Source organism: Nicotiana sylvestris, chromosome 12, assembly GCF_000393655.2.
Source record: "Nicotiana sylvestris chromosome 12, ASM39365v2, whole genome shotgun sequence".
Taxonomy (NCBI): domain Eukaryota; kingdom Viridiplantae; phylum Streptophyta; class Magnoliopsida; order Solanales; family Solanaceae; genus Nicotiana; species Nicotiana sylvestris.
This window is the reverse complement of record NC_091068.1, coordinates 126733005-126745307: the sequence shown is the minus strand read 5'-3', so window position 1 is coordinate 126745307 and position 12303 is coordinate 126733005. Positions and strand designations below refer to the sequence as shown.

The following is a 12303-nucleotide window of genomic DNA, read 5'->3' as shown; positions in this document are numbered from 1 at the left end:
AATTCTCTAAAAGATTCACTGTGGTCTCCTCTGAGACATGTGCCTCGTTCAGGATCTTGATTAGTACACGGACATGCTCTTTGGAATGTATGAGCAGAGATAGTAGAGAGATTTGGACAAGAGTCTTTCTCAGCTTGTCAAGGATCGAGTAATCCTGAACTTTCATCTTTTTCAAAAACTCTTCTGCCTCTTCTTCAGTGACCGGTTTCTTTATTGCCAATTGGTCGTCTCTGATTTGCTTGGCCTACCTCAACTCTTCTGGAGAGTAACACCTCCTAGATCGAGTCAAACCTCCAGTTTCCCCCACTTTTTGTATGATTTCCTTGCCTTTGTAAGTCATCATAGTTTTGTTATAGTTCCAAGGAATGGTTTCTGTGTTTGTCACAGGGGGTTGCACGGCAGGTTTGATTATGATCGGCTCTGTTATACCCTTTGTACCGCCCTGATTCTGCCTTGTAATGGGGTGACCTCCAAGGACATACAACTTTGGGCTTGGAACATTGGAGCGAACTTCTAACCTCGAAATTTTTGGAATAAATAAAGTTGCCTTCTCTAAGCTCTGGGCGCCTTTCACAATCAATGGCTCTTTTATTGGGGGTCAGAGGTGAGGCGGCAGTGGAGGTGGCTGGCGGTGGTGATGAGGTTTATTGGGGTGAGATTGTAGGGGAGTGTGTAGATCTCTTTTAGATGTACAAGTTTATGTAGGTTTTAGGGGGGTAAGTCATTGACACTTAGACAAAATTTCAAAGAAAAAGAGGCTAAGGTTTTGATTTTATGAAGATTCATGAGGATTTGCCGGGATTTGGCGGATTTGGTTCATGGTTTTGGAAAGAAGGGAGTGAGAGGAAGAGGTGGTGAGATTTTGGGGTAGATTGGAGTACGTCCACAGGCGGTGGCGATTTCCGGCCGGAAGAGATGGGTGGCGGCACAGAGAGACGAGAGAGAGTGAAGAGAAAGGAAGAAGAAAAGAATTATGGGGGAAATGGGATGAAATTTCGGCTAACCTAGGCTTTAAATACCTAGGGTGGCGAATAACAAGAGTCATTCGATCAAGAGAGATTGGATGGCCAAGATGTGATCTCTGGATCACTCACCAAAACGACGTCGTTTTGGGAGCGTCCGGTTGAGGCCTAAGAGCTGGGCGGGTCAGGCGCTTGGGCTGCCAATTAGGGCCAAATTTTGGCCCAAATTTAATGAAACAAAACAATTTGGATCAATTTCTTAATTCTATTATCACACTAGACTAACAAATACAAAATTAAATATAAGCAATGTGATAAACAAAAAATAGGCATTTACAAAGGTGCCTACTGCCCAAATTAGCTCATTTTAGAAGCTAGTATAAGCTAGTCTTTTTTTTTTTACCAAAAGTTGCTGATTTCATGGAGCCATTACACATTATTCACTCATATCATCACATTGCTACAGTAGGTTTTGAAGTCAAATTGCCAGATGAGGAAGTGAAAGAATTGGAGAGAAGGATGGTTTCTCTCATAGAAATGCTATAAAAGATTTTGGCAAGAATTTGAGAGAAGGATGGTTTTGTCTCATAGCAATGCTATAAAGATTTTGGCTTGCATAGAACACGTACTCTTATAATTTTTTGGGGTTACGCCAAAACATGGGGTTTCGAAAAGAATCCAATTATGAGAAAGGTATAATTATTAGGGGTAATTTAGATATTGGGATTATACCAAGCCATCTACCTTGCTATGATTATAGCATCACTCATTCACTGGCAAAGTGAAAAGTGAAACACGAATTTCATTGATGTGAAGAACGTTATTAGTGGTTCAAAAACAAGGCCTTAACCGAGGGATGCTTTCGGATGGAAAAAGATGCACATGACGTGCACGTGACTCGTTAGTTAATTTCTTTAAGGACTAAAATCTCATATTTACTTCATTATTGTGAAAAAACTTATTAAATAATATTAACTCTCTAATATGTACATAAATTTTCTTAATATGATATTCGTAATAAGATTTATTTTAACCTAAATTAGTTGCTGAAAAAATATGATAAAGTTGAAAAGTGGTATCACAAAAATATTTTAATTGACAAGAATCATGATAACACCACTCACATTCTTTATCGTATGGCCTTGATGAGTTCCAAACCCCGCACCATTATCATACACCACAAACTTACCTCTACTATTAGTGGTCTCCAACGATCCTGATAGACATTATGCGGTCTCTTGATCGTGCATGAAAGGGTATACAGAAAAAAAATAATGTACGAGGAAAGTCTTTAGATTGGATAAGTGATTCACCATAGTATGTTTTCCCATTTTCTAGCATGACAATTGCTATTATCTTTCTATCATGGGTGCTAGAAACAACTGTAAGAATCCAAGATGTCTCATTAGATAATGTAGTATTATCTGGACCATGGTTATCAGCAGATATAGTCATGATAATACCACTTTAGAATTACAACAAAAGCATCAATAGCAACATATATTATCATCATAGAAACTTTATTGATTCGTAAATAATGAATTATCTCTATCAAGTGACATTGATTTCTCTTCCTATTTAATTGATCGAATTTGATTAACTGAATTTTGTACTAGCATTATGCATATACTATCATACTAAAATAATTAATGCAAAAACAAGACCTCACCCCAACGATGCTTTCAGATGGAAAAAAGATGCACATGACGTGCACATGGTGTGCACATACTCATTTGTTAACTTCTTTAAGGACCAAAAACTTATATTTACTTTATCATAGTGAAAAAACCTCATCAAGTGACATTAATTCTTTAATATGCATACAAATTCTTTTAATATAATAATTGTAATAAGATTTATTTCCTTTGAAATATATCCATGCCCTAGCTATGGAGGCTGAATTAATGTATGTTTTAATCTTTTCTTCTTTGGCTTATTCGAAATTAGTTACTGAAAAGCATGTGCAAAATTAAAAGTGATATCACTAAAACATTTAAAGGGATAAGAATGATGACGACACCACCCGCATCCTTTATCAAATGTCCTTGATAAGTTCCAAGCCCCACACTGTTATCACACTCCGTAAACTTACCTCTACCATCAGCAGTCAGAGGCGAATTCAGGATTTAAATTTTATGGGTTCAACTTTTAAGATTTTTAGCATTGAACCCGTTATATTTCTTAAGTTATGGGTTCATGTCTACTATTTATTATAATTTCAGTGAAATTTTACGCATAAACTTATGATTTGCACCGAAAGTTGTGGGTTCAGTTGAACCCGTACCCACTATGGTACATCCGCCTCTGCCATCAGTGCTTTCAAGCAATCCTGGTAGACATTGGGCAATCTCTTAATCATAAATAATAGGGTATACCAAGAAAAATAACATATGAAAAAAGTCTTTAGGTTGGACAAGTGATCACCATAATATGTTTTCATACCATCATCTATTGCAGCCAATATGGCATTGTTTGGATAACCATATTCTGTACACACCATGTACATGGCAATGTGAGCTAAGGGCCATGCCGGCTGTTGTGCCGCTGGCATTGCCGAACACATCTGCATTAGTAGTCAAGTTTCCAGCAGTTGTGCTTGAAGTATGTGTGTCATGACTGTTGAATTTGACAAAATGTTTGTCCCACATCGGTGGGAAAACAAAAGTTGGGGGCATTTTCCCCTATAAAAGAAGGCTTAATGTTTAGGTTTTAAATACACCTCTCATTTGCCTTCTCATCTGTTTAAGGCATTTGTATCTTCTCTCTTTAGTATTATTTCACTTGTATTTTTGGAGTGGAATAAAATATTGGTTGTGTCCGAGGAGTAGGCAAAATTAGCCGAACCTCGTAAATTCTGGTGTTCCCTTTATTGTTGCTTTGTTGTCTTATTTATTATTTGGTGGCTGTCATAAATTTTGGTATAGTAGTTGTGACTTATTCACACTCTATACATTTGGCTTCCGCAACAATTGGTATCAGAGCCAAGGTACTGTCTAAGTATGCTCTGTGGTTGCAGCATAGTCTGATCTTCCACATCAGAAAAGATTTATCTTGGTAACTGTGTCAAGGTTCTGTCTGAGTATGCTCTGTAGTTGCAGCTTAGTCTGATCTTCTACATCAGAAAGGAAATAATCTTGATTTGTGTCGTCAGCTATTAAATAATATTTGTGTCAAATATGGGAGATAATAAACAAGAAGAATCTACATCAAGTGTCAACAATACGTCATCATTGGCATCTTCGCTTATGACAAGAATTGTGTCAAATGCGAAATTTGCGGTAGAAATTTTTGACGGGTCCGGGCATTTTGGGATGTGGCAAGGCGAGGTTCTAGATGTCCTTTTTCAACAAGGGCTAGATCTGGCCATTGAAGAAAAGAAACCAGATGTTATTGGAGAAGAAGATTGGAAGATTCTCAACCGTGTTGCTTGCGGTACCATTCGATCCTACCTTGCTAGAGAGCAGAAATATCCATACACAAAGGAAACTTCTGCAAGTAGATTATGGAAAGCACTGGAGGATAAATTTTTGAAGAAAAACAGTCAAAATAAATTGTACATGAAGAAGAGATTGTTTCACTTCACCTATGTTCCTGGTACCACGATGAATGAACATATCACCAGTTTCAATAAGTTGGTTACAGATTTGCAAAATATGGATACAACTTATGATGATGGTGACTTGGCCTTGATGTTGTTGGCGTCACTTCCTGATGAGTACGAGCACCTTGAAACTACTCTACTCCATGGAAATGACGAAGTTTCTCTCAGAGAAGTTTGTTCGGCTTTGTACAGCTATGAACAAAGAAAGCGAGAAAAACAGAAGGGCGGAGAAGGAGAAGCACTATTTGTGAGGGGTCGTCCTCAAAATCAAACGAGGACAAAGAAGGGAAGATCCAAGTCAAGATCCAGACCCAGCAAAGATGAATGTGCCTTTTGTCGAGAAAAAGGGCACTGGAAGAAAGACTGTCCGAAGTTGAAGAATAAGGCCAAATATAATAATGGAAAGGCCATTATGGATTCAAATGTAGCTGATTGTGATGATTCAGACTTCTCATTAGTTACAACAGAGTCATTAACATCATCAGACATATGGTTGATGGACTCGGCTTGTAGCCATCATATGTGTCCCAACAGGGACTGGTTTGTGGAATTTCAAGAAGGAGAATATGGAGTCATCCACACAGCGGATAACAGCCCTCTTACCTCATATGGCATTGGTTCAATACGATTAAGGAACCATGATGGAATGATCAGAACATTGACAGATGTTCGATATGTACCGGATTTGAAGAAGAATCTCATCTCTGTGGGAGCCCTGGAATCAAAAGGGTTCAAAATCATTGCAGAAAATGGAGTGATGAGAGTATGCTCCGGTGCACTAGTGGTAATGAAGGCTAATCGGAAGAATAATAATATGTACCGCTATCGTGGCAGTACAGTTATTGGGACAGCGACAGTGACATCCAGTGACGACAAAGAGGCAGAAGCAACCAAGCTATGGCACATGCGCTTGGGACATGCTGGAGGAAAATCCTTGAAAACTCTATCAGATCAAGGATTGTTAAAAGGAGTAAAGGCTTGCAACTTGGAGTTTTGTGAGCATTGTGTCAAAGGGAAACAGACAAGGGTTAAATTTGGTACAGCGATCCATAATACTAAAGGCATTTTGGATTATGTACACTCTGATGTTTGGGGTCCTTCCAAAACACCTTCATTGGGTGGGAAGCACTATTTTGTAACCTTTGTTGATGATTTTTCCCGAAGAGTATGGGTGTATACAATGAAGAGCAAAGATGAAGTGTTGGGAATTTTTCTCAAACGGAAGACGATGGTGGAGAATCAGACAGGCAGGAGGATCAAGTGTATTCGCACAGACAATGGAGGTGAATACAAAAATGATCATTTCAATAAGGTATGTGAAAATGATGGCATCGTCCGACACTTCACTGTTAGACATACACCACAACAAAATGGAGTGGCAGAACGTATGAACCGGACCTTGCTGGAGAAGGTACGGTGTATGTTGTTCAATGCTGGCTTGGGCAAAGAATTTTGGGCTGAGGCAATTACATATGCATGCCACCTCATTAATCGCTTACTATCTGCTGCTATTAATGGCAAGACACCATTTGAAAAATGGTATGGAAAACCTGCTGTAGATTATAACTCTTTGCACGTGTTTGGCTCAACTGCATATTATCATGTGACGGAGTCAAAATTGGATCCAAGGGCAAAGAAGGCTATTTTTATGGGAATTACTTCTGGAGTCAAAGGATATCGCTTATGGTGTCCTATGACAAAGAAAGTAATATTCAGCAGGGATGTTACCTTTGATGAATCTGCTATGGTAAATAAGGTAACAGAAGATACCAAACAAAATAAAGGTGCTTCTAAGCAGGTGGAGTTTGAGGGAAAATTTATTTTTCCTACACAAGAAGCAGAGGAGGAAACAAATGAAGATTATCCTCTAGAAGGAGAGCCAGTAGAGGAGATTCCAACTCAGGAACCTCAACAACAACTTGAATCAATAGCAACCAGCAGGCCAAAAAGAACAATAACGAAACCTGTTCGTCTCATAGAGACGGTTGCTTGTGCAACCTCAATTGTAGCTGATGATGTTCCTACTACTTATAAAGACGTTGTCCAAAGTTCAGAAGAAGATAAGTGGAGGATTGCCATGAATGATGAAATACAGTCCCTTCATCAGAATCATACATGGAGATTGGCCAATCTCCCGAAGGGAAAGAAAGCAATTGGGTGCAAATGGGTATTTGCAAAGAAGGAAGGATTTCCTAACCAAGTAGATGTTCGCTACAAAGCAAGATTGGTGGCCAAAGGATATGCTCAAAAGGAGGGAATTGATTACAATGAAGTGTTTTCTCCAGTTGTAAAACATTCCTCCATTAGAATTATGTTGGCTTTAGTAGCACAATTGGATTTGGAACTAGTTCAGATGGATGTAAAAACTGCGTTTTTACATGGAAACTTGGAGGAGGAAATCTACATGACTCAGCCAGAAGGATTCAAAGTTGCTGGAAAAGAAAATATGGTGTGCAAACTTGAAAAATCGTTGTACGGATTGAAACAATCTTCTAGACAATGGTACAAGCGATTTGACGAGTTTATGTTGCGGCAAGGGTACAAGAGAAGCAAATACGATCATTGTGTGTATTTGCACAAGCTTAAAGATGGTTCCTTTGTATATCTTCTCCTATATGTTGATGATATGTTGATAGCTTCCAAGAATTTGGAAGAAATTGATAAGTTGAAGATTCAACTGAAGAAGGAGTTCGAGATGAAGGATTTGGGTGAGGCAAAGAAAATTCTTGGCATGGAGATAATTAGAGATAGACGTTCAAAGAAACTCTGTTTATCTCAAAAGGAATATTTGAAGAGAGTACTTCAACGTTTTGGCATAGATGACAAGACTAAGCCAGTTAGTACTCCACTTGCTTCCCATTTTAAGCTAAGTACTACTATGTCGCCAATGGATGAAGTTGAACGAAAGTATATGTCAAAGGTACCATACGCAAATGTTGTTGGTAGCTTGATGTATGCAATGGTTTGCACAAGGCCTGACATTTCACAAGCTGTTGGAGTTATTAGCAGATATATGCACAATCCAGGGAAGGAGCATTGGCAAGCTGTGAAGTGGATTCTACGGTATATTCATAATACTGTAGATGTCGGGTTAGTTTTTGAGCAGGAAGACAATCAGTCTGTAGTTGGATATTGTGACTCAGATTTTGCGGGTGATCTGGACAAACGAAGATCAACTACTGGTTATGTGTTTACTTTTGCAAAGGCACCAGTTAGTTGGAAGTCTACTTTGCAGTCAACAGTTGCTTTGTCTACAACAGAGGCAGAGTACATGGCTATTACAGAGGCTGTGAAAGAGGCAATTTGGCTTCAAGGATTGCTAAAGGAGCTTGGTGTTGAACAAAAAGGTATCACAATTTTTTGTGATAGTCAAAGTGCTATTCAATTAGCGAAGAACCAAGTTTATCATGCAAGGACGAAGCACATTGATGTTCGGTATCATTTCGTACGAGAAATCATAGAAGAAGGTGGAGTCACAGTGAAGAAAATTCATACTACGGAGAATCCTGCTGATATGCTGACAAAGGTGGTGACTGCGATCAAGTTTCAACATTGTTTGGATTTGATCAACATTGTTGAACACTGAAGATTGAAGATGAAGACACAACCAAAATTTGTTATTGAGAGAAAATTGAAGATGTGGAATTTTGCCAAGGTGGAGATTTGTTGAATTTGACAAAACCAAAGTCCCACATTGGTTGGGAGTTAAGTTTGGGGGGGATTTTTCCCCTATAAAAGAAGGCCTAATGTTTAGGATTGAAACACACCTCTCATTTGCCTTCTCATCTGTTTAAGGCATTTGTATCTTCTCTCTTTAGTATTATTTCACTTGTATTTTTGGAGTGGAATAAAATATTGGTTGTGTCCGAGGAGTAGGCAAAATTAGCCGAACCTCGTAAATTCTGGTGTTCCCTTTATTGTTGCTTTGTTGTCTTATTTATTATTTGGTGGCTGTCATAAATTTTGGTATAGTAGTTGTGACTTATTCACACTTTATACGTTTGGCTTCCGCAAAAATGACCTCCTCATCAAATTTGTTAGTAGAACTATAATTCTTGACCCAAGGAGCTTCTTGATAAATGTTATGTTTTTGGTAAACTCGCATTTTCCTTTCCATTTTGATGGTCGAGGAGGCTTGTTATGGTCTTGGAAAGACGGATAGCCACGTGTAATTCAGTATGATCATGCCCTCCCTATATTTACGTTCTTGCCAAAATCCCATGGTTTGGTACAACCCTAAAAAAATAGGAGTATGTGTTTTATGCAAGGCCAAATTTTTTTGTAGCTTTACTGAGACAAAATTGTCCTTACTATTTATTTCTTTCACTTTCTCAGATGACAATCTGGCTACAAAGATAGTAACCGCGTTGTGAAAGGAGTAAATAATGCGTGATGGCTCCTCCGAATCAACAATAACTTTTGGTAGAAAGGACTTGTAGTAGCTTACTAAGATTAATTGAATGGGCAGCAACTTTGTCAGCAAGTAGTGTGATGTAGCAATAGTGATTAGAAACTCTAAAGTGTAAAATGCTCAATATTTTCTTTAACTCAAGTTTCTAATATGGGTAATCCCAAAAATCTCAGAAATTGATCCCGCTAAAAAGATGTAAAACATATGTCGAGAAGATTAAAACATATATAACATGTTAGTATTATTTTATTTTTCATGTTATAAACTCATAGTATAATAATTGCTTAGACCATTGGGTTTGATTGAATAAAGGTCCCTTTTTCTAACTTTTGCATTCTTTTCAATTAAGTGCCAATTTTTTTCTTGATTCGCAAGAAGAGAGGGAATAGCAAGAAATAAAAGATCTTAGCTTAAACCCAAACATGCCACTTTTCTAGGTATTAATTGTTGCCAAAAGACAACTGTGCAAGATAAACTAGTAACAGAGAAGAAACACCAAAAAAATAAAAAATAAAATAAAACTTTATTAATAATTATCTTGACTATTTGTCCTTGTGATTTTGTTGCTCAATGATGTCTTCAATCAGAGATGTCAAGTTAACATAAGAAGAACCACCTTCTCCAAATGCCTTCTTAGCCAATTCTCCTAACTCTTTTGCTTTTGTTCTTCTTACTTGTCCTTCTTCTCCTTCATCCATAAGTTTGTCTAATGCTTTCTTAACATCATCCTTTTTTACCAAAACTCCAACATTTTCCTCATCTCCCCACTTGACAGGCACCTTCACACCTAGGCTCACTCCAATTTTTAGCACTTGGACTACTAACTTCTCATTGCAAAATTGCTCAGCAAATAGTGGCCATGTTACCATTGGTAGTCCCGTTGAAATACCTGTAGAAGACATAATTAAGTAAATAAAATCATATTTTCTCTAGCGATTAAAGTTTTTAGATAAGATAGTCGCACAATTTAATATGCTATTAAAATAGGCAGAAATCCTTAATTTAAGCCTCGCCACCATCTATTATCAAGAAAATACTTTCACATGCTTGGCCTATCAAAAAGAATCAGGCCGGAGGGGGGGGGAGCTAATAGAACAACTCGCCCTTCCATGCGCTAAGCTGGGCAAAGCGCTTTCGGAAAGAGGACTGTACCGATTATAGAGCATCAATTTTCTATTTTTGGATTAACTTAACTTTAAGAAAAGATTCTATAAAAGAATAAAGAGCGTATCTTTTTCTTTCTTTCCAAATCCAAATACAATAGGATGGGCATCTTTCTAATTTTTCTACTATGCCTCCTGTTTATTGTTTAGTTTAGTTACTTTTTTTTTTCTTGCAAACAGGGGGGTTGTTGAAGATTAATTAATTAAATAAAAGTAGAATCAGGTCGACGTAAGGGGACGTGTTGATGATTAATTAAGCAAATAAAAGTATATTATCTCTAACATGTTAAACTTTATATGAGATGATCATAAAATTTAACGGTACCTTCCAACGTAGAATTCCATCCGCAATGAGTCAATACTCCGCCAATTGCAGGGTGTGAAAGTATCAATACTTGAGGAGCCCATCCTCTAATCAAAACTCCCCTTTCTTTGATTCTTTCCTCAAATCCATTCTCAAGAATCCATTTCTCTAAATCATTTAATTTATCACCTCCTCCTAATACCCACACAAAAGGCCTATTTGACTCTTCTAAACCAAGACCAAGTTCCACCATTTGCAATAATGTCAAACGAGATAAACTTCCAAGACTTACATAAACCACAGATTCTGTTTCAAAACCATCTAACCATTTAAGGCAATCTTGATTACTAATTCCAGTTTTATTACCCCTTGTAACCAAATCTTCATTTTCCTTATTACATAAAGAAACAGGACCAACACACCATACTTTTTTCCCTCTAGCTTTCCTATATTCTTTCTCATACACTAACTCCAACTCCTCAAAACTATTAACAATTACACCATATGATAATTCCTCAGCTGATCTGATTTGTTCAGTAACTTCTTTCAATACAGAAGAATTAACAGAACTAGTATTTTTCGTCGATCCGGAAACCTGAGCTTTAGTTAATTCAACTCTATCAGGTAAATCAGGAACAACAAAATACTCAGAATCTGAGGTTATATTTTCAAGAATGTTGGAGGAAAGTATTTTATAGGAACATAAAAGTGAGAAACAACAAGTACCATGAAAAACAATTCTTGGGATATTGAAATTTTGTGCAATTTGAGTAGTCCAAGGAAATCCCATATCTGAAATAACACAACTTGGTTTTGGATTTATTCCTTCTAAGAGATTTTCAACTTGTTGTTTCAGCATACTAATTGCAGCAAAAAATTTTGAAGCTAAGTCAAGAGAAGGAAGCATGTCAATATTTTCGCAACCTTCTGGTAATCCTACTTCTACACTTGGAAATTTGAGTGTGACAATTCGGATTTTTAGACCGGATTTTATGGCACGAGTAATTGTTGCATTGAAACGATTGGCGTTTACTGGAGTGGTGATGATGGTGGTGATGGCGCCGCGATTTGCTAGAAGTTTAGCTATGTCTATCATAGGAATCATGTGGCCTGGAGCCATTAAAGGGAATAGTATGAAATGAAGTTTGTGCACTTGAGTTGCCATGGCAAAAGAAGGATATGCTCAAAGATCTTAGTATTGGGGGATTTGAATTCTTGATTTTAAGCAATAAAAACAACTGTATAGTTGTTGTAGATGCAATTGGTTCACCTATTGAGAAGATACTAGGGATGTCGTGGACCCCTTTGGATGCAACAAAGTGGATAGTATTTGGCTTCTGTGGTTAGTTTCTTAAATTTGGTAGGAATTTTCTTGATATTATAGTAGAAGTGAGCAAATTGTAGACTTTTACTCTCTTAGGAGACGTGGAGCAACAACAAAGTTGTCTACATAGAGCTTACAAGTTCAATCCGTAAAATCAACCATTGATGTTTGCATTAGAGTAGACTTACTACACCACACGTCTTTGGAGTGCGGTTCTTTCTAGGACATTGTATGAACGCAAATTACTTCGTGCACCGAACTACCCTTTTTAATCACAATGTTCAGTCAGTTTGCGCCTTTATACGTTGACTATATCACACGTGCTTAGTACCTTTCACTATTATATATAAGTAACTCCGTCCATAAAATTTAAGAAAATGAAAGAAAAATCACTTAGCATTTTATGTCGTATTTATTGCAATCGGAACCCTTATGTAATGATTTTCACTTACTTCTTTAATAATTAAATTACGTTAGGTGCGTGAGCAAATTGTAGACTTCAGATAGTCTTAATCGTTATCCAAGAAAAGAAGATCAT

At 37.4% G+C, this 12303-nt stretch overlaps 1 protein-coding gene across 1 annotated transcript; it reads right to left on the bottom strand.

Moving 5' to 3' along the window:
• Nucleotides 1-9384: 9384 nt before the first annotated feature.
• On the bottom strand, nucleotides 9385-11744 carry LOC104243389 (UDP-glycosyltransferase 73C2-like). The gene is made up of 2 exons (XM_009798570.2): nucleotides 10463-11744; nucleotides 9385-9863 (listed from the first exon to the last, which is right to left on the bottom strand). The coding sequence occupies exons 1-2, from the start codon at nucleotides 11604-11606 to the stop codon at nucleotides 9517-9519; spliced, it is 1491 nt and encodes a 496-aa protein (XP_009796872.1). The 5' UTR covers nucleotides 11607-11744; the 3' UTR covers nucleotides 9385-9516.
• Between the last annotated feature and the right edge of the window lie 559 nt (nucleotides 11745-12303).